Consider the following 23,806-nt stretch of genomic DNA (forward strand, 5'->3'; position numbering starts at 1 on the left):
GGGTTTGGTCCCAGTAGGGAGTGTGCAGGAGGCAGCTGATCAATGATTCCCTCTCATCGTTGATGTTTCTATCTTTCTCTCTCTCTCTCTCTCTCTCTCTCTCTCTCTCTCTCAAATCAATAAAAATATAAAAACAAAGAAACAGGAGGGCAACTTAAGGAGCTGAGGGATAACATGAAATGTAACAATACTTGCATAATAGGAATGCCAGAAGGAGAAGAAACTGAGCAAGGAATGGAGAAAGTGTTTGAAGAAATAATGGCAGAAAACTTCCTAACCTGGTGAAGGAAAAACTCACAGAAGTTTAGGAAGCATAGAGAGTCTCAAGCAAGAAGAACCTAAAGAGACCCATGCCCTAAAGAGACATATCATAATTAAATGCAAAAAATTAAAGACAAAAAGAGAATCTTAAAGGAAGCAAGAGAAAATCAATTTGTTACCTTCAAAGGAACTCCCATAAGGCTGTCAGCTGGTTTCTCAACAGAAACTGTAGGCCAGAAAGGAATGGCTGAAGTATTCAAGGTAATGAAAATAAGGATCTGAAACCAAGAGTACTCTATGAGTAAGTCTATCATTCAAAATAGATGGTGAAATAAAAAGCTTCCCAGACAAAAACAAAAAAGTCACTGTAATCAAAACAACCTGGTACTGGCACAAGAACAGGCATATAGATCAATGGAACAACAGATAACCCAGAAATTAACCCAAGACATTACTCTCAATTAATATTTGACAAAGGAGCCTGGCCAGTGTGGCTCTGTGATTGATCTTCAACTCATGAACCAGAAGGTCACTGTTGGATTCCCGGTCAGGGCACATGCCTGAGTTATGAGCTTGATCCTCAAGTAGAGGGCATGCTGGAGGCAGCCAATCTATGATTCTCTCTCATCTTCAATGTTTCTATCTCTCTCTCTCTCCCCCTATTCTTTCTTCTCTTTGAAGTCAATAAAAACATATTTTTAAAAATTGGACAAAGAAGGCAAGAATATATAATGAAATAAAGACAGTCTCTTCAATAAATGATGTTGGCCAAGATACATATGAAAAAATACTGTCACTGATCATCAGAGAGATGCAAATTAAAAGGACAATGAGGTATCACCTTACCCCTGTCAAAAACAAATCAACAAATGACAAGTGCTGGCAATGATGTGGAGAAAAGAGAACCCTAGTATGCTGCTGCGGGGAATGCAGACTGGTGCATCCACTATGGAGAACACTATGGAGTTTCCTAAAAAAATGAAATATGGAACTGCCATTTGACACAGTGATCCCACTTCTAGGAATATATCCCAAGAAACCCAAAACACCAATCAGAAAGAATGTATGCTCCCCTATGTTCACAGCAGCACAATTTACAATAGCTAAGATCTGAAAACAGCCCAAGTGCCCATTAGTAGATGAGTGGATAAAAAAGCTGTGGTACATATATACCATGGAATACTATGCAGCAGTAAAGAAGAATAATCTGTTACCCTTTGAGACAGCATGGAAGGACCTGGATAGTATGATGCTAAGTGAAAAAAGTCAGAGAAAGACAAGTATCACATGATCTCACTCATATGTGGCATTTAATTAATAAACTGATGAACGGAGTGGTTTCAGAGACATGGAAGCATGCAACAGAGTGCAGAAACTCAGAGAGAAGGCAGGGGAGGGTGGGTGGGTGAGAGGTAACTAACCAAAGACCTTGTATATATGCATAACCCATGGACACAGACGGGGGTGGTGAGGGCCTGGGGTGGGGGGTGAGGGTGGGTTGGAGGGGGTCAATGAGGGAAAAGGGGGAAATATGTAATACTTTCAACAATGAAGATTTTTTAAAATCAATAAAAATGGTGTTGGCAAAATTGGACAGGTATACGCAAAAAAACTAGACCACCAACTTACATCACACACAAGAACAGACTCAAAAAGGATAAACTTAAATGTAAGTCATGAAATATTAAAAATCCTAGAAGAAACTATAGGCAGCAAAATCCCAGACATCTCTCATAGCAATACATCTAAGGCAAGGGAAAGAAAGGGGGTGGGGGTGGGGAAGTGGGACTATCTCAAAATAAAAAGCTTCTGCACAGCAAAAGAAACCATCAACACAATGAAAAGGGATCCCATTCTATGGGAGGACATAATTGTCAATGATACATCTGATAAGGGGTTAATTTCCAAAATACTAGGTGTAGCAGTTAATAATGTGGATTTTTTTTCAATAGTTACACATATGTTGATATATATGCGATTTGATATGTATGCTGTTTTGTATTGACAGCAAGCTTCAAAAACCTCATATGTCAAATTTGCTGAAGGTGTTAACATCATAGATATTTTTATGCTTAAAAATGTTGAATTTTGTGCCAAAAAAAGAGCATTTGCAGGAAGTTTTAATTCATTACTTTATTTTGAAGAAAAAGTTATCGTATACTTCAGGAAGCTATGGTGAACATGCTCCATCTCAAGATACTTGTGAACGCTGGTTTAAACGCTTTAAAAGTGATGATTTCGATGTGAAAGACGAAGAACATCCAGGTCAACTGAAAAAGTTTGAAGACCAACAATTACAAGCATTATTGGATGAAGATGCATGTCAAACTCAAAAACAACTTGCAGAAAGATTAAACATTGCTCAGCAAACAATTTCCGATCATTTACAAGCAATGGGAAAGATTTTAAAGGAAGGAAAATGGGTATCACATCAACTGAATGGAAGACAAATGGAAAACCAAAAAGTCATCAGTAAAATGTTGCTTCAACGCCACAAAAGAAAGTCTTTTTTGCATCGAATTGTGACTGGCGATGAAAAGTGGACTTATTTTGAGAATCCCAAATGCACAAAATCATGGGTTGATCCAGGTCAACCATCAACATCGACTGCAAGGCCAAATCGCTTGGGAAAGAAGACAATGCTCTGCGTTTGGTGGGATCAGGAAGGTGTGGTGTATTATGAACTTCTAAAACCAGGTGAAACTGTTAATACTGATCACTACCGACAAAAATAATCAATTTGAACCATACTTTGATCATGAAACGACCAGAATGTTCCAGAAGACCCAGCAAAGTAATTTTGCTTCATGATGACGCACCATCACACACTTCAAAACCAGTTAAAGACACGTTAAAAGATCTTGCCTGGGAAGTATTAACCTACCCGCTATATTTACCAGACCTTGCTCCTTCAGATTACCACTTGTTCTGATCGATGGCACACACACTTTCTGAGCAGCACTTCAAAACGTACAAAGAAGTGGAAAATTGGGACTCTGAATAGTTTGCCTCAAAACAAGAAAAGTTCTATTGGGACAGTATCCACAAATTACCTGAAAGATGGGGAAATGTGTAGCTAGCGATGGACGTTACTTTAAATAAAGCACTTTTGATGCTTCTCTGGAAGTTACTGTGTTTTCTTTGATTACAATATCTGCCATTATTAACCGGTAACTCAACTTAAGAAAAGGAAGACAGACAATCCAATTACAAAATGGGAAGAGGACCTGAATAGATACTTCTCCAAAGTGGATATTCAGATGGCCAAGGGACATAGGAAAAAATGCTCACAGTCACTAATCATCATAGAGATGCAAATTAGAACTACAATGAGATCACCTCACACCTGTCAGAATGGCTACCATCAACAAATGACAAGTGCTGGAGAGGATATGCAGAAAGGGAAGCCTTGTACACTGCTGGTGGGATTGCAGACTGGTGCATCCACTATGGATTTTCCTAAAAAAATTAAAAATGGAACTGCTGTTTGTTCACACTTCTGGGAATATATCCTAAGATACCCGAAACACCAATTAGAAAGAATATGTGCACGATGTGTTTTTAGCCAAGCTATTTACAATAGCTCATATGTGGAAACAGCCCATGTGCCCATAAGTAGAAGAGTGGATTTATAAACCTGTGGTACATTTTACACAATGGGACGCTATGCAGCCATAAAAAAGAAGTTTCTTTTGCCTGGCCGTTGTAGCTCAGGGGTTGAGTGTCTACCTATGAGCCAAGAGGTCATAGTTTGATTATGGGTCAGAGCACATGTCCAGGTTTCAGGCTCAGTCCTCAGTGTGGGGCATGCAGCAGACTGCCAATCAGTGATTCTCTCCCATCATTGATGTTTTTATCTCTCCTTCTCCCTTCCTCTCTAAAGTCAGTCCTATATAATAAAGAGCTAATATGCACATGGTCATCACGCCCTAATGCCATCACACCCTAAGGGCTCAAACACTCAACACTGGGGAGAGAAGAATGGCGACCAGCCAGGTTGCAGTCCGGGAGAGGGACAAGCTGCCTGCCCTGCAGTCCTGGGCACCAGCTCCTGCGCCTACGGCCCGGAAGAGGGACAAACCGCCAGGCCCCAGGTACCGGGTGCCTGCAGCTGTGGCCCAGGCGAAGCCGCCCACCCACGGTCCCCTGCGGATGTGGCTGGCCCGGGCAAAGCCGGCCCGGGTCCTGGGTGCCTGTGGCTGGCCAGAGGGAGGGAAGCCCGGGTCCCAGGTACCTGCAACTGGTCAGAGAAGGGAATCCTGGGTGGTTAGGGGCGATCAGGCCAGCAGGGGAGTAGTTAGGGGCGATCAGGCAGGCAGGTGAGCAGTTAAGAGCCAGCAGTCCTGGATTGCGAAAGGCAGTCAGACATCCCCTGAGAGGTCACAGATTGGAGAGGATGCAGGCTGGGCTGAGGGACCCCCTCCTCCCATGCATGAATTTCATGTACAGGGCCTCTAATATATATAAGTGTGTGTGTGTGTGTGTGTGTGTGTATGCGTGTATTTCTCTTATCCTTTGATACAGCATGGGGAGACCTGGAGAGTATTAAGCTAATTAAAATAAGCCAGTCAGAGAAATTGAAGTATCACATGATCTCACTTATGTGTGGAATCTAATGAACAAAAACTGACAAACAAAATTGATCCAGAGACATGAAAGCTTGCAACAAACTGTCAAATCTCAGATGAGGGGGGAGGGGGCATGGCGAGCAGGAGATTAACCAAGGAAATTTTATGCATATGTGTGTAACCCTAGACACAGACAATAATGCGCAAAGTCCTGGGTAAAGTGGGGAGGAGGGGGTAAATGAGAAAAAAGGCGACATCTGTAATACTTTCCACAATAAAGTTATATTTTTAAAAAATGATAAACTTGGGTCTTTTAAAAGGTTGTTCTAATAAAAATAAATAAATTGGTTATGAGTAACAATTTTTAAAGAAGTCTTTTGTGGTCAAGGTTTCTGGCTTTATTTCTGTGTACTTAACAGAAAACCTAAAACTAAAATCACTTAATGGCAGCTATTTGCATTGGTCACAATTGGTTCAGTTTAATAAAATGAGCTCTTGCGTGGTAACATCTTTTGATAAGGCCTCACCAGTTCTTTTCCTAAGTTACAATTTTATTTTTTCTTAGAGTGGAAGGGAGGGGGAGAGTTAGAGAGAGAAATGTCGATGTGAGAGAGACACTTTTGATAGGTTGCCTTCCGCACATGCCCCAATCACGGCTAGGATCGAGCCTGCAACTGAGGTATGCACCCCTGACTGGAATTGAACCCAGGACCTTTCTTTCCAGAGGCTGACACTCTATTCACTGAGCCAAACTTGCTAGGGCTCCTAAGTTACAATTTAAAAAAACCCAAAAACACTTGCTGGAAGTATTCAGAAGTAGATTTTAACATATACTTTGTAAGTGAGAAACATGAAACTCCAGAAAGTTTTGGGATGGGAAGGGAAAGAGTTCACAAATTCAAGGTAAATTTGAAGCTTATTTTAAAAGCCAATATAGGTAGATCTTTAATATAATAGATGTATTTTGGTTATAAATATTATAACTGAAAGATTTTTGTATTCCTTTTAAATGTTGCTATAGTTTAGGACATGGTTGGTTAACTTAGAAATGGAATTCTATAAAATCTTAATTAAATATACCTTTTTAAAGGCATTTTACAAAATATTCTCCATCGTGTCAAACATTTATACTCATAGCTGAAACTGAAACTTGACTATTTTAGTTAATATAACGTTGGTCTCATGTTTAAAATGATTTAAAATGTGTCCTATTGGATATAACTGAGAGTAAAATTGCTTTGAAAGGGAGTCGGGAAACAAGTTCCCCTCATATTGTAACAATTAGTCCAGAACCCAAGGATCAGGTTTACTTGCCTAACTGCAGTCTTACACTGAGAACAGCTGAGACTGTTTTGTGCCTTGCATAGGACTGATTCTTACCGAAGCCTGTTTTATCTGATAGTAATATTGTTACACCAGCTTTTCTGACTAGTATCTGTATTAGAACATTTTAGGGTTAAAGTAACAACTCTTAAGAGCTGCAGCCTTCAGGACAAAAGCAGAGTTAGCCCCATCCACCACCTGTGGGTGGGATAATGCTGCGGTTACTGCTCTGCCTTTGAGCTCTTGCTGCCTTTCTAATACCCGAAGTATGTTTTTTATTCTTCTGAGCTTGACTATACATTTAAAAACATTCTTTATTATAAATAATCAATATATTTGTTGGAAGTGGAACCACATTTATCTAGACTGCCATAGTGTTAAAAATTGCTTTTATGAAAGAAGTTGAGAATTTTAATTAGTATTTTAAATATTTTAAAAATTAGGGCTACCTCTCCTTTAGTTCTGCTGTTTACCATCTGTGGGTCTTTCAGAAAGTCATGTAAATGTTCCAGGATTTACTTATTCATGTGTAAAATCAGTTTTCCAAATTTATTTTATGACCATCTAGAAGCTTAATACTAAAAATAGTCCTAGACTAGATACTACAAGAAAAAAAAGTTGAATTGACTTGGGTCTTGCCTTTTACTAGGTCAAAATGTATTCATTTCTCACTAGGACTTTATTAATGAGAATTAAATGCTTATTTGATTAAGAAATTGTAAATTTAGAACATTTCTGGTATAAAGCTAGTATTAAATATTCAAAAAATTTGGGGGACCTAATGAAAAATATGCGTTTGTTTAACCTGTTCAAGTAATGAATGAAACAGATTTTTATGATATTACTAAATAAAGTATAATCCATGCTATCATCCTTAGCATTTATAACTAAATAAATTATTATTTTGTGTTTTAATGTAGGTGAAGAAAACTGGTCTTGTGGTGGTGAAAAACATGAAAATTGTTGATCTTCACTGTTCGAGTGAAGAGTTACATGCTGGGAAAATTGCTCTTATAAAACATGGGTCAAGGCTGAAAAACTGTGATCTTTATTTTTCCAGAAAACCATGTTCTGCTTGTTTGAAAATGATTGTAAATGGTAAGTGTAGATAAGGCTTTGTTGGGGATTACAAACATTTATCTGAGAACAGTCAGTGGAAACAAATTGCATAAGTACCACAGAGGTACTTCAGAAATATATATATATCTAAAGATAGTTTTATATACTATAAGAAGTCAGCTTGTATTCTGGTCTCAGCTCTGTCACTAACTAGTTAGATGATACTTCATGTAATAGTAGACTGAAATGAGCTGCTATCTTATATAATAAATACCTAATATGCAAATTGTCCCCTCGACCAGGAGTTCAACTGGGAATTTGACCAGGGGGCGGGGACGGCCCCTCCCTCCAGCCAATTGGGGGTGGGGCCAGCTGGCCAACTGCCTGCGGCCCATCCTCCCAGCTGGTCCCACCCCCAGTCGGCCCCCACACCCTGATCGGGCAGGGCCGGCCCACCAACCACCCGCGGCCCCTCCCCCCGGCTGGCCTGGTCCCCCGTGGGCCCCCCTACCCTGATCGGGGGTGGGGGGCCTGCTGGCCAACCTCCCACGTCCCCACACCCTGGTTGGCCCGGCCCTATCGGCCCCGATCAGGATGGGCCAGCTGGACCCCATCCGTGCACTAACTTGTGCACCAGGCCTCTAGCCCTATGTAATAAAACCAAATATGCTAAGTGTCAGACCGTTTGTTCAACTGTTCAACTGGTCGCTATGACATGCACTGACCATCAGGTGGTAGACACTCCAACCAGTAGGTTAGCTTGCTGCTGGGGTCCAGCCGATTGGGACTGGGCGAGACGGGCCAGACATGCCCTGGAGCCCTCCCGCGGTCCCACCCCAGCTGGCCAACCTCCCGTGGTCCCTCCCTGGCCAGCTGGCCCTGATCGGGACTGGGCGAGATGGGCCGCACATGCCCTGGAGCCTGGTCCCTCCCCGGCCCCAACTATATACTGGTGGGGTCCCTCGGCCTGGCCTGCGCCCTCTTGCAATCTGGGACCCCTCGGGGGATGTCTGCAGGCCAGGCCAAGGGACCCCACCAGTGCATGAATCCATGTACCAGGCCTCTAGTAACAAATAAAACACTAAAATTTCAGTGGCTTAATATATTAGGCATTTATAACCCCTATAGAGTAGTTTATCCATGGAGGATATGCCCAGTGGATGCCTCAAACTACCATATTAAACTCTATATATGTTGTTTTTTTCCTATGCAGACATACCATTTCACTTAAAGGAAGCACTTGACCACTTCTCTTTAGCATAACTGAATTGCCAGCATCACTACTCTTGTGCTTTGGGGCCATTAATAGGTAAAAATAAGTTACTTGAACACAAGCACTGTGATAGATAACAATGATTCTGCCAATAGTAGATCTGATAACCTAGACGACTACTAAGTGACTAGTGGGCGGGTAACGGTCAGAGTGGAGATCCTGGCCAAAACCGGTTTGGCTCAGTGGATAGAGCGTCGGCCTGCGGACTGAAGGGTCCCGGGTTCGATTCCGGTCAAAGGCATGTACCTGGGTTGCGGGCATATCCCCATTGGGGGATATGCAGGAGGCAGCTGATCGATGTTTCTCTCTCATCGATGTTTCAAACTCTCTATCGCTCTCCCATCCTCTCTGTAAAAAATCAATAAAATATATTAAAACAAAAAACAAAACAAAACAGAGTGGAGATCCTGGACAAAGGGATGATTTATGTCTGGGATGAGATGGAGTGGGATGGAGAGATTTCATTACACTATTCAGAATGGCGCACAATTTAAAACTTGTGAATTGTTTATTTCTGGAATTTTCCATTTAATATTGGCAGACAATGATTGACTGTAGATAACTGAAACCACAGAAAGCGAAATTGCAGATAAGGGGGCACTACGGTAATATCCCAATGCAGTTGTTGCTGAACAGCAGACAGATTTCTCCGTGTGGTTGATTCATGGGCCTAGGTATCTTCTGTGGTATTGTTGCTGTCATTGCCAACGACCCTGCATCCCTAGTCCTCTGCATCCAGACTGAGAAAGAAAATAGAGAAGGCATACCTGCTCTTAAAATTCCTGGCCTGGGCCCTAGCCAGTTTGGCTCAGTGGATAGAGTGTCAGCTTGCGGACTGAAGGGTCCTGGGTTCGATTCTGGTCCGGAGCACACCTCAGTTGTAGGCTCCATCCCTGGCCCTGTTCGGGGCATGTATGGAGGCAACCAGTTGATGTGTTCCTCTCACATTGATGTTTCTCTCTCTATCTCCCCCCTTCTCTTCCACTCTCTCTAAAAATCAATGGAAAAATATCCTCAGCTGAGGATTAACTAACAAACAAATCCTGGCTGGGAAGTCACATGCATCATTACTGTTCATATTCATTGTGGGAACTGTAGTTCCTGACTGGGCAGCTGCTTCCCATTGACTACATTTTGGAAAGGATAAACACAAATTATTAATATTCTAGAGGCCCGGTGCACAAAATTCCTGCCGCGGGGGGGAGGTGTCCCTCAGCCCAGCCTGCACCATCTCCAATCTGGGACTGCTGGCTCCTAACCACTCGCCTGCCTGCCTGATTGCCCCCTAACTGCTCCCCTGCCAGCCTGATTGATGATGCCTGACTGCTCCCCTGCCTGCCTGATCGCCCCCTAACTGCTCCCCTGCCAGCCTGATTGATGCCTGACTGTTCCCCTGCCGGCCTGATTGCCCCAACTGCCCTCTGCCACCGGCCTGATCTCCCACAACTACCCTCCCCTGCCACAACCTGTCTCCTCCACCAGGACCCACCTCCTCTGCCCGAGCGGTGGAGACTCTGGAACTGGCCTCCTCTGTGCTCCGCAGAGCTGTGGGACCCCCAGGCCTCACCGTGCAGAGCGGCCGCCGGGCCTCGCCTCTACTGTGCATATGGCCATCTTGTGGCAGCAACGCGCGAGGGCGTGACACCACCTAGGCTTTTATTACATAGGATAGCTTTCCATCTCTGTCATACAGGGCTACTCACTAAAACTCTTTGTAATCATGATTCTTTTTTGCCCCCAGGTAAGTTTCAGACCATTCTGCTATTTAAAATATATCTTCTTTTTAAAATATGTTTTTGTTGATTTCAGAGAGAGGGAGAGAGAGAGAAGCATCAATGATGTGAGAGTCATTGATAGTCTGCCTCCTGCACATCCCCTACCTGGAGAGCGAGCCTGCAACCCGGGCATGTGCCCTGACCAGGAATCAAACCTTGACCTCCTGGTTGATAGGTCAATGGTCAACCACTGAGCAACATCAGCCAGACCAAAAATATTACATCTTTTACATAGGTGCTGCTGTTACAGGAGGAATTAGTGGCCAGATTTCCCTACATGAGTGGGAGTGAGGCTCTTGGGGTATTGCTGGAGTAAGCATTTTCAGAAGCCCCCCTGGGAGGATGGGATGTGGAGAAGGCTTTATTTGTATGAGGTTACATTTTTTAAGTTGCAGTGTCCCATTTCCCCAAGCCAGTTCTGAAAGAGGGGCAGCTGGGAGTTCAGCAAAGCAGAAGCAGGTCCAGTGTACAGAGCTTCCTTTCCATGTTGCCGTGGAGTATACTTTAGTATTTAGTCCATTAATCCATTGTGGGAGTCCCACTTGGCAGCCCCTGTAACAGAAGTCCCAAGGGGGCCTGGTGCACGCGCGTGCACGGGTGTGTGTGTGTGTGTGTGTGTGTGTGTGTGTGTGTGTGTGTTTTCTTTGGTTAACTCTTTCTGCTCCCTTGCCCCCCTTCCCTCTGAGATTCGACAGTCTGTTGCATGCTTCAATGTCCCTGGATCTATTTTGTTTGTTTATTTTGTTCATTAGATTCCACATATGAGTGAGAGGGATCATGTGGTACTTGTCTTTCTCTGACTGGCTTATTTCACTAGTTTTGTTTTTATTTACATCAAAGTCTTAAAAGTAATGATTAGTCCCTGGTGAAGGCAATGCCTTTGAGCTACAAGTGGTAGAGTCTCTTGGCCTGCAACAAGTATTTTAAGCTGTAGGATATCTATGATAGTTTTTAGATTCCATAGTCTTTACCCTGCAGTTACAGTAGAGAAGATAGGTAAGATGATGGTAGCAATTTTTCTTCTTTTCCCAATTAACTGGGCAGATTGGATATTTACTTTATCACTTCTGTTAATTGACCTATAAATCTTATATAAGATAATGTGGAGCCAGCCACTGAAGATTTTTGAGCAGGAATAATATGATTGAAATTATTATTTATACTAGAGGCCCAGTGCATGAAATTCATGCACGAGGGTGAGGAGCCCTCAGCCCAGCCTGCACCCTCTCCAATCCAGGACCACTCGGGGGATGTCCGACTGCCGGTTTAGGCCTGATCCTGGGTCTAAACCGGCAGTCGGACATCCCTCTCACAATCCAGGACCTGGCTCCTAACTGCTCACCTGTTTGCCTGCCTGATTGCCCCTAACTGGCCCCCCTGCCAGCCTGGTCGCCCCTCACTGCCCCTCTCTGCTGGCCTGGTCGCCTCTCACTGCCCCCCCCTGCCGTCCTGGTCACCCTTAACTGCCCCCCCTGCTGGCCTGGTCACCCCAAACTGCCCCCCCTGCTGGCCTGGTCGCCCCTCATTGCCCCCCCTGCCAGCCTGGTCACCCCACACAGCCTGGTGTTGAGTCATTTGGTCGACCCCCACTAACCCCCCTGCCAGCCTGGTTGCCCCACGCAGCCTGGTACTCAGTCGTTTGGTCATCCTTCACTAACCTCCCTGCCAGACTTGTCGCCCCACTCAGCCTGCTTGGTTGTTCGTTTGGTTGTTTCAGATGTGACAGCCCCTGGATATATATATATATATATATATATATATATATATATATATATTTGTTGTTGTTATTGAATTAGAGCATGATTAATAGACTGCTGCATTAGGCAGGGTATAAAGTAGGATTCAAAGTGACATTGATATAGAAAGGAAGACTGTGAAAGTGTTACTGGAGGAAGATGAGACCTTGATTCTTGTCTTGTGTTTCGTGCTAAGTTCCAAGCATGTCAAACCGACCACAAGTTTGACATGTTTGCTGTAAGCACTCCTAATAGCCTCAGCGCCAAGAATTAGAAAAGTAGGGAAGTACGAGTTACTGACTACTGCTTGATGTCTTTAAGACATTTGAACCTGCCAAGAGAGATAATGAAAGTGTGGAAAATCAGGAAGAACCTACAATAGAAATGCTTTTGTTAGTGTTAGACCAGGGGGTGGGCAAACTTTTTGACTCGAGGGCCACAGTGGGTTCTTAAACTGGACCGGAGGGCCGGAACAAAAGCATGGATGGAGTGTTGTGTGAACTAATATAAATTCAAAGTAAACATCATTGCATAAAAGGGTACGGTCTTTTTTTTTTTTAGTTTTATTCATTTCAAACGGGCCGGATCCGGCCCGTGGGCCGTAGTTTGCCCACTGCTGTGTTAGACCCATCTATATATATATCCTAGCTAATAAAAAAGAAACATGGTAATTGGCGTACGACCGCTACACTTCCCATTGGCTAATCAGGGTGATATGCAAATTAACTGCCAGCCAAGATGGCGGCTGGCAGCCAGGCAGCTTGAAACTAACATGAGGCTTGCTTGCTTCAGTGACGGAGGAAACCAACGTTCCCCGCCTGCCTTGCCGGCCTCTGAGCCTGCAGTTCGAAACATTGTAACAAATATAGAAGCTAAACAAAACCCAAGAAACCTGCTTTCAGCGAGCAGGTTTGATACAGAGTTTCGATTATAGAACCTAAACAAACCAGATACCTACTTTCAGCAGCTGAGGCCTCAGAGCTGGAGCCAGAGCTAAAGCTGGTCCAGAATAAAAAGAAAAGAAAAAGAAAAAAAGGAGCAGTTGGGAGCTTCAGACCCAGCCTGAAAACAGCCCTCAGCCCCTCACCCAGACTGGCCAGGCACCCCAGTGGGGACCCCCACCCTGAAGGGTGTGTGACCAGCTGCAAACAGCCATCATCCCCTCACCCAGGTTGGCCAGGCACCCCAGTGGGGACCCCCACCCTGATCCAGGACACCCTTCAGGGCAAACCAGCCAGCCCCCACCCATCTACCGGGCCTCTATTCTATAAGTAAAAGGGTAATATGTCTCCCAGCACCGGGATCAGCGGAGCCGCAAGGCCTCCTGGCACCGGGATCAGTGTGACAGGGGGCAGCGCCCAAACCTCCTGATCGCCCTGCAGTTCTGTGTGTGACAGGGGGCGGGGCCACAACCTCCCTATCGGCCCTGCTCTGTTCGTGACAGGGGAAAGCGTTCCAACCCCCTGATCGGCCCTGCTCTGTGCCTGATAGGGGGAGCTCCCAACCCCCTGATCGCCCTGCAGCTGTGTGTGTGACAGGGGGTGGTGCCCCAACTCCCCTATCAGCCCTACTCTGTGCGTGACAGGGGGGAGCTCCCCAACCCCCTGATCGGCCCTGCTCTGTGCGTGACAGGGTGGCGCCGCAACCTCCCTATTGACCCTGCTTTGAGTGTGACGGGGCGGTGCCCCACCCCCCAATCGGCCCTACCCTGAGCGTTACTGAGGGTGGCTACGCAACCTCCCAATCCACCCTGCTCTGTGCATGACAGGGGACGGTGCCCCAACTCCCCAATCGGCCCTGCTCTGAGCCTGACCAGGGGCTGCACCTAGGGATTGGGCCTGCCCTCTGCCACCTGGAAGCAGGCCTAAGCCAGCAGGTCGTTATCTCCTGGGGGGTCCCAGACTGCGAGAGGGCACAGGCCGGGCTGAGGGACCCCCCCTTCCCCCCGAGTGCACAAGTTTTTGTGCACCGGGCCTCTAGTATATATATATAAAAGGTTAATATGCTAAGTGTCCTTCCCACTGTCTGACCGGTCGCTATGACGCACACTGACCACCAGGGGGCAGACACTCAACACAGGAGCTGCTGTGATGCGCACTTGCCATTTACAGAGACATGGCAGTGCAGACCTGGCACCTACAAAGCAACACTTGGCTTTCCCCAAGGGGGACACAGGCCCTGCCACCCCGGAGCAACAGGCCACCAAGTCGCAGCCAACGCTGCCAGGACCCCATGGCGCAAAATGCGGCCCACAGCCAGCCCAACCCGGAAACGGTGGCTATGGGCACCGGGTAATGACATCACGTAGCAATGCCCGGCTTCCTCTCCCTAGCGACTAGGCTGCAGTTTCTTCAGCCCAGGAATACGACTTGCTTTATAACCAGGTGCAAACATTTCACACTAACCAAATGTCTGGAGCGTTTTCCCGTGCCTCATCTCATTTGATCCTCACAGAACTCCTGGAGTAGGTAGGTAGGAGACTCAGTGGAATCCTATTTCCTTTTCATTAGCCGGAAAACGGAATTTAGAAAGCTTAGAAACTTGACCCGACTGAAAAGAAGTAAGAAATGGTGGACCTTGAAAATGACTTCAGGTTTTCTCACTGTGCAGAATATAGTCAAACACTGCTGCAGTTAAATGTTTTACCCTTTGTTCTCCCTGTGTGATCTACAATAATAATGTACTTGTTGATATTTACTGCTGTGTTGCTGACAATTACCTGAAAGAGAAGTTGGGGTGCTTCACTGGGCTGGAAAAAGTTTAGCTACATCAGAAAGCAGGTCTCATTAAGCAAGTTTATTCTATATCTATAAATGGCTAAGTTGACTCACGCATGCACGATACATATAAAGCTCTTGCTGGCGCTAGTCACGTGTGTTTTGATCTGTCAAAGCTGTTGCCCAATAACACACAAGGCACTAGTAGTCATTGTACTCTTCATGGTCACATACTTGGGGGGAAAAAAGGTTTCATGTAAGAATCTTTGGTGAAACAGTAAAAATTATTTTTATTAAATCCCAACCCTTGAGTACACATGTTTATAATATTCTGTGTGAGAAAATAGGAGATAAATATAAAGCACTTTTGCTGCAAACTTAAGTATGAAGGTTGCCTTATGGAAAACTACCTATGCAAATGTTTGAGTTATGAACTGAATTATCCACTTTTTTCATGGATCACTGTGATCTGACAAGCTATAAACACTTGGATATTTGCCAGACATTATCTCAAAAATGAGTTAAGTGAACCTTCCACTTCCAGGAAAACAACTGATAGTATTTGTTGTCAATGATAAAATTTGAGCCTTCAAGTAAAAATTTTGAAAAACTTGGCATCATGATCTTATAGCTTCCCAGACTTAAAGACTCTTCTGGATGAGATTGGTGGTAATATTAATGAATAGAATAAGAGTACAAAAAATTTATGATTTTTAGGGCCTATCCTTCCTTAAAATTTTATGTAGTGTTCAAGAAGAATATTGACAACTATCTGAAATAGCTGTTAAAATACTCCTTTTCCAACTACACATCTGTGTGAGGCTGGATACTTTTCATATACTTCAATAAAACAACCTGTAGCAGCAGATTGAAAGCAGCAACACATTTGAGAATCCAGATGTCTTCTATTAAGCCAGATAATAAAGAGATATTAAAATTTAAAGCAGTGTAATTCTCCTATACTAGTTTCTGTTGCAGTTTTGGAAAATATAGTTATTTTTCATTAAACTATGTTATTCTATATAATAAAACCCTTATATGCAAATCGACTGAAAGGAGGAACTACAGGTTGCTATGATGTGCACTGAGGTTGCTATGATGTGCACTGACCACCAGGGGGCAGATGCTCAATGCAGGAGCTGCCCCCTGGTGGTCAGTGTGCTCCCACAGGGCGAGGCCGCTCAGCCAGAAGCTGGGCTCAAGGCTGGCGAGTGCAGTGGTGATGGCCGCAGCGGCAGCGATAAGGATGTCCAACTGCTGGACCGCAAGAGGGCACAGGCCAGGCTGAGGGACCCCCCCCACCCCAGTGCACAAATGTTGTGCACTGGGCCGCTAGTTTATAATAATGTATCATAGGTTCTTTACTGTGTGTGTGGATTTTTTTTTACTGAATTAATATTTTTACATTTTTGTTTTAATTTTTAATAGAGTAAATATAAGTAGATACAATCTACACCTCATTGGGGTCCTCATTAATTTTAAAGAGTGTAATTGAGTCTGAGTCAACAAAATTGGAAAATTTCTGCAGTAGCATTTGCCACTGGTACGTGAATATTTGTTTAAAGATTGGTCATACCCTCTTCTCCTTGAATCAGGTTTACTAGAAGCAACCAGGATGTTTAGATGAAAGATTGACCAGCACTGCTGGTTAGGAAATGGATTTTGAGAACTTCAAGAGAGAGTAGGTGAAATGCAGCCAGAGGAAACATTCTGATATTAGCTTTGAGGCTTTCAAAATTGCTTTATAGCCCAAATCACATAAGAGTTAGAAGTAACGGGGAGTAGATATAAATGTGTGTTTATTCAACTAAGACTTTATTTGGTTCATCTACTACTTTGAATGCACAACACCCTGTGGGCCAACCGTCTAGCCACTTCTGGACACAGCCATAAAAAATGTCTCTCTTAGCTGCAATCACAGGAGATACTAGCAAAGCAGTCTTTGTTGTAAAACACTAACTGATGGACAATTCAGTGCTTACCTCTGTATAAGGCATCGTTCATTCTGAAATACAAATTAAAATACTTTTCCTATGTTTCTTATCCAGTTTTGTTTTTTCTTTTGTAAATTGTCTGTTCATATCTTTGGACTCTTTTGAGGCCTTGTTCTTATCAATTTATATTTGTATATGCTCTTAATAAATTAAAATCTTCTCTGTATATTAAAGATTACTAACCTTTCCTCTATCACATTGATTAAAAATGTTCCTTCTAAGTTGTTGTTCTGTCTTTAATTTTGTGCACTTAAAAAAGTGAATATTGCCCTAACTCGTTTGGCTCAGTGGATAGAGCGTTGGCCTGCGGACTGAAGGGTTCCAGGTTCGATTCCAGTCAAGGGCATGTACCTTGGTTGCGGGCACATCCCCAGTGGGAGGTGTGTAGGAGGCAGCTGATCGATGTTTCTCTCTCATTGATGTTTCTGACTCTATCCCTCTCCCTTCCTCTCTGTAAAAAATCAATAAAATATATTTTTTAAAAAATGAATATTGTTCCCTTCCCCCACTGCTGTCCTCAGATTATAAGTTCTTTGTGGAAATGTTGGATAACTGTATGATATTTTCTTATGAGGAAGACCCTACTCTGTGTAATCATTCCCCTATTCTATCTGTTTAGTTTTTTCTATGTCTTTACTGTTTTAAACAATGCTGCACTATATATGGTATCCATGCTTTTTTTTTTTTTAGTCTCCATTTAGATTATTTTCATATAATATCTTCCTAGAGAAAGAATTCAGAGTATAGGTACATTATTAATGCATGGTTGATTAGTTTATTTCAGATACAAAACTCTAGACACTGTTAGCTGTCGGCTGTGGTGTTTCTAAAAGCAGCCATTTGATTACTTGTAGGACTCTGGTATATATATAGTTCCAGCACTGGGCTTTGGGACCACACTTGGCAAGGCCAGTGATTCCAAAATACCTCCCCTGGGCTTTGTGAGGGGTTAGCCAACTTTTCTATAAAGGGTCAAGATAATAAATATTTTCGGCTTTGTGTGCCACATGATGTCTATACAGCTACTCAGCTCTCAACTCAGCTACTCCACTGTAGTGCAAAAGCAGCCAGAGATTGTGTCAGTGAATGGTTGGGTCTGTGTCCCAATGAAAGTTTATTTACGGACAATGAAATTGGAATTTCAGATAATTTTTATGTGTCACAAAATATTCTTGTTCTTTGTTTTTCCAATTATTTAAAACTATAAAATATGTTCTTAACTTGCAAGCCATACCAAAATAGGCAGTGGGCTGAATATGGCCTGGGAGCCATGGTTTGCCAATAGGCTATGTCATTGGTGACTTGGTAACAGGCATTTATTATATTGGGATCTCTGGATCTACTGCAGTGATATGGTAAATTTATCAAGAAAGCCCTTACTTTCAGAATGTGTATGATAACTACCTTTCATATTTTGTATTTCAGCTGGAGTTAACCGAATTTCATATTGGCCTGCTGATCCAGAAATAAGTTTGCTTTCTGAGACATCTACTTCTGAAGATGCAAAGTTAGATGCCAAAGCAGTGGAAAGATTGAAATCAAACAGTAGGGCCCATGTGTGTGTCTTGCTTCAGCCTTTGGTGTGTTGTATGATGCAATTTGTAGAAGAAACCTCTTATAAATGTGACTTTATTCAAAAAATGGCAAGAACATTTCCAGATACTAACATTGACTTTTATTCCAAATGTAGACAAGAAAGAATAAAAGAATATGAGTTGTTATTTTTTGTTTCAAATGAAGACCTACATAAGCAGATTCTGATGACTATAGGTTTGGAGAATCTCTGTGAAAATCCATACTTTAGCAACCTAAGGCAGAACATGAAAGACCTTATTCTACTTTTGGCCACAGTAGCTTCCAGTGTTCCCATCTGTAACCACTACGGATTTTATTGTGACAAGACTGAACAGAGTAATGAAATTCACAATCAGAGTTTGCCACAAGACATTGCAAGGCACTGCATGGTTCAGGCCAGGTTATTGGCCTATCGAACTGGTAAGTTATATGCTTAGTTCGTGAATTGGGGTTTATCAGTTGGTTGTATTTATCTCAGAAGTAAAGGGGTTCATCTCATCTATGGTAGAACTCATTTATTCTCAGATACGGAGTTTTGCTGGTCAAATGTACAACATATAGAAATTAGTGAGACCCTTGAGTAGACAACTCTTCCTCAGAATGGCTTTAGGATTCCTTGTGGCCTTATAATTTGGTGCTACATGCCCTGATTATCTAGGCCCTTCTTTCTGCTTCTTGTTTTTATCATTTCACTGTTCATTGATCCCTCCACTAGAGATGGAACAAAAAGAGAGAGGGAACCAAGTCATTCATTTTTGTTAACGCTTCAATATTTTATATGTGTTCAATATTAATAAAAACTTTAAAAATCTTTACAATATATGAATTCAAAATAACTAACAGAATCAAAGTAAAAGAATATTGGCATATTTTTTCCAATTGCTAATTAGTATGTCGCAAGTAGAGAAATCAAACATTTTTACTTTTTTTAAGTTATGCATGGCCATATATGTGAAAACAGAAAATATTTCCTGGGGACTTTCTTTATTGTAATAAAAGATAGCATCTCTATTCCCAATTATAGAATACTGTTTTTACATCTCATCAGATGTAAAATATTTCAAAATAGAAGAATCATCACTTTTTAAAATGCAACTTGGAAATAAGGAAAAAAAATACAGGCAGGAGGAGCAATAGAGTAAGATTTGATGAGTGGAATATAGTAAAACAAAATTTTAATTTATCTCAAGAAAGAAGGTAAACAGGAAGTCTTCAGAAAAGTTTCAGTTGTGGCTCAGTTGGTTGAGCATCGACCAAGAGATCGCTGTTTGATTCCTGGTCATGGCACATGTCCAGGTTGTACACTCGATCCCCAGAAGGCGGTGTGCAGGAGGCAGCCGGTTGATATTTCTCTCATCTGTGTTTCTATCTCTCTTTCCCTCTCCCTTCCTCTCTCTCCAAAAATGAATAAAAACATTTTTTTGAAAGAAAAGGTTCATATAAATTTCACTGGCCTGCAATGTATTCTAAACAAAGACCATAGGTCAAAGTAATTTCAGTAGAATGGAAGCTCTCATCTGGCAGCTTATCAGAATCCCTGAAATTTTATTAAAAAACAAATGTTCACATTTCAATCCAGACTAAACCAAGTCCCTAAGGGTATGGCCAAGGCTTGTAAGTTTTTAAAGTTCTGCAAGGAACTTTGACATGCAGCCGGTTTAATAAGCACTCAGCTCTTATTAAGGAATTTGATATTAGCTCAGCTGGAGTGGCGCAGTTGGTTGGAGCATAGTCCTATGCACGGAAAGGTTGCTGGTTCGATTCCCTGTCGGGGCACATACATGGCTTGAGGGTTCGATTCCCAGTTGGGGCACATACAGAAGGCAGTGGATTGATGTTTCTCCCTCACATCGATCCTTCTCTTTCTTCCCCCTCTCCCCTGTCTCTTCCCCTTCCTTCCTTTTTCTAAGGGTGTCCTTGGGTGAGGATTAAAAAAAGAGAACTCTGGGTGGTGAGCTCAGAGGTTAGAGCAAGGGCCAGTGCTTCACCAAAGGATCACAGGTTGGGTTCCAGTCAAGGGCATGTACCTGGTTTGTAGGTTTGATCCCTGGCCCCTGTCAGGGCACATGGGGGAGGGAACCAATTGAAGAGTTAGGAAGCCATTACATCTTATCCACCTGGTTTAAGTGTGATTTTTTAAATTGCTTTTTTGGGGTCCTGCTTTCCCATTAGACTAAGCATTTTCCAAAGCTGAAGATTATACCTTCCTCCTGAACCACAATGTTGATGACAAAAGTAGGTTGGAGTAGCCAAGGAAGTTTAATGTTTCAAACTATAACTCATTGGTTCTCAACTTTTAACAGAGGGAATGCTTATGAGAAATACAGATTCCTCTGTCTTCCCGCCTTCCGTGGAGAGGTTGATTTAGGGCGTTTCCATGGGGGGCAGGAGGCTGCCTTTGTAACAAGCAGCCGGTGATTCTGACACAAGTGGCCTGGAGACCACATGAGCAGACTCTGACAAGACCACAGAACTGGGAGCTAAAGTAACCATGCCTGCGTTCTAGAACCCTAGTTAATCTGACTCTTAGTGTTCAGAGTCTCGGGAATTTGGAAGTTGACCATTCCTTCAAAAGTGTACATGAAGACACTGTGAATGACTAGAGCAATTTCTGTAAAAATTACAGACATGGAAAGCTTTCTGAGAAATGACCTAATCTGTCAGCCAACGTTAGGGCTGAGTGAAATCTACTCAATCTAATATAGATGAAATTTCATTTTGGTTTTTTTTTTTTTTTTTTTTTGCTTTTTTTTTAAAATATATATTTTATTGATTTTTTACAGAGAGGAATGGAGAGAGATAGAGAGTCAGAAACATCGATGAGAGAGAAACATCGATCAGCTGCCTCCTGCACATCTCCCACCGGGGATGTGCCCGCAACCAAGGTACATGCCCTTGACCGGAATCGAACCTGGGACCTTTCAGTCCGCAGGCCGACGCTCTATCCACTGAGCCAAACCGGCTTCGGCTCATTTTGGTTTTAACATATGCAAAGTAAAGAATGTCCTCGTGGTGTGACTGACCTCAGGCAATAGAGTTGCATTGCTGGTGGAAAGGCCCCTCTTGACAAGGTTTAGTTTGTCCCCAAATGGAAACAAAAGTGGCTCCTGAGTTTAAAAAAACACAACATGAAAATTACTCAGTATAGAAGGTAGCAAAAGTAGTCTCTTAATCTGAAGAATTTCTATTTCAGTTTTTTATTTTTTGTTTCAGATTTATGCATGTATTAAGTATAATTTTACTTCCAGTATAGGTTTTGTAGACAAATATACTCTTATGTTTATGACTTCTGCCACTTGCCTTAGAAATGCTCATAAAGCCATAATTATGTTCTTCCCCTCATGCTTTATTCTGAGGGTCTATTTTGGTTACACCCAAATCCCTGTTATGACAGTCCCCACTCTAGAGTAAGCCCTCCCCCTCCCATGCACTCTGTTCCTTAGCATTGTATTACATTTCTGCACAGCACAGCACAGAGGTGTTTCCTTGTTCCTGTCTTCCTTCCTCATCAGACAGACTGTAAGTTTCATGAATATAAGGACTTCTGTTTTCCTCACCACTGTATACTCGGGCACTCAATGAAGGGAAATGTTTCTTATGAAATTCTTAATGTCAAAGGAGGGGTAGAGGAAAGGCAAAGTAGCTTAGGTTCAGATGGTTCAGATGGCTAAATTTTAGTCACTTAATTTCTTTGCCTATTTTCTCATCTAGAAAAGGAAATTTTATATGCTTTACCGTTAGGGTGAAAAATGAGGCAATGAGTAAAAAGTGCTTAAAATAAATTATGCAAATGCTTTATAAGATAATTTTAAAAACCTAAGTTTGCTTTAACTAAAGTTGGAGAATTTTATTATAGTATCATAACTTTCAAAAATTATTTATGAGGCATCCTAATTTTTAATACATAGGTGAAATAAAGTGTCTCTCTATACTTTTATTTAAAAAATTAAGTATTTAAATGTTATCATTGGAAGGACTACTTGTAAGGAAATTATAGGATGAAGCCACAATTTTATTTAATCCTCACCAGTATGAAAATGTTCTAGCCCAAGATCATAGATGATTGTTATTTTGTGTAAATGTACCTACTTCACTATATTCGTCCCTTATTAAGAGTTTGATAAATACTATGGTTTTCATAATTACTGTATAATTTTCTTAGAAATTTGTACTCACCCTTGTATTAGTAGAAGGAAAAAGTCAATCAACCCTTTATGTGTAGAATTTCTCTTTTGGTTTTAAAATTTTGTTTCATATTAATGGTTTTAAGAAATACAGCTTTATTTATTGCAGGCATTTTGGTTCTGCAGGAAAATTATAGTCTCAAAATTGATTTAGAAATGAGCATCATGTAATTAATTGGGCTATCCTACCTCCAAAAGGCAAATTATGAAGGTCAGGGAAAGGACAACATAGTGTTCAAATCAAAATCCCCTTCATGGACCTTTCCAGCAATATAAATATATGGAAGCCCATAAATATTTATTTATGTTTGTATTATACATCTGAACATTTTTCATAGCAAGAACATTTGCATGAAATGTATTTTTCATGATTAGAGTATAAAAAATTCTAGAAGACAGACTTGATTGTTGTGTGACTGTTTATTACATTAAATCCATTAGTTCAGAAATTTGTTTTTCAAACAACTTTATCATCCGTTAGAAATAGTCATTTAGAAACTGACTTGTTGGTGGAGAATCAGTAGTTACAGTCAATTCTGGTTAGAGCTCTGAAGTGACCTGATCCTGGACACTGCCATTGTAATGATCTCCACATAAAGATCACATGTGACTGGGCTGGTAGTGACAGTGTCTAGTTATTTAGTATCTACTTCCCATATTGCATGCTTAAAAGTATTATTTTAGTGGTTTTCTATAATTTGTGAAATGTCAAGAATTGCTACATTTAGAAACTATGTTTCAATAAATATGTTTATATTATTTTTAGAAAAATATAGTTCTGAAACTAAGAAATCATTGATTTTTTTACTGTGTTAAATGCCATTTATCTTTCAGAGGATCATAAAATAGGAGTTGGAGCAGTCATTTGGGCAGAAAAAAAATCTGTAAGTATTAAACTAATTGTTTAAACATTTAACTTTGATTTTCTTTATATATATTTCAACCTTAAATACATTATTTTGTTGACCCATAGGCATTAATATTTTATATTGGTGACTTTATGTCCTGTAAGCATTTCTTTATTTCCTCAACAATTTTATGTATAGATTCATTTATTTAGCAAACATTTGTTAAACACCTTCTACAGGGTTGTCACTGTGCCACAGTGTACCGGGGGGAGTTAAAGACCACATTTCCTGCCCTTCATGGCCTTCTGTAATCTATTCACACAGACAGAGAAGTGAAAGAGAGACTGGTATGTAAGAGTGATTATAAGATGATACCATGAAAGCTCAGAGGATCAACCTTAACTCTGCTTGGAGAAATGAGTAAAATATTCTTGGAAGCGATAAGATGTTGTTTGTCTTGAAGAATGAATAGGAATTTACCAGGCAGAGCAAG

At 41.9% G+C, this 23,806-nt stretch overlaps 1 protein-coding gene across 3 annotated transcripts in view; it reads left to right on the forward strand.

Moving 5' to 3' along the window:
- CDADC1 (cytidine and dCMP deaminase domain containing 1) overlaps window positions 1-23,806 on the forward strand; it is a 71,401-nt gene that overhangs the window by 13,358 nt on the left and 34,237 nt on the right. For all 3 annotated transcript variants that reach the window (XM_081082787.1, XM_081082788.1, XM_081082786.1), the window contains exons 4-6: window positions 7,073-7,250; window positions 18,132-18,701; window positions 23,300-23,349. In XM_081082787.1, coding sequence (XP_080938913.1) covers window positions 7,073-7,250; window positions 18,132-18,701; window positions 23,300-23,349 — 798 coding nt within the window. The remainder of the gene's footprint in view (window positions 1-7,072; window positions 7,251-18,131; window positions 18,702-23,299; window positions 23,350-23,806) is intronic.

Source organism: Myotis nattereri (assembly GCF_964212035.1).
Source record: "Myotis nattereri genome assembly, chromosome: 2".
Classification (NCBI taxonomy): Eukaryota; Metazoa; Chordata; class Mammalia; order Chiroptera; family Vespertilionidae; genus Myotis; species Myotis nattereri.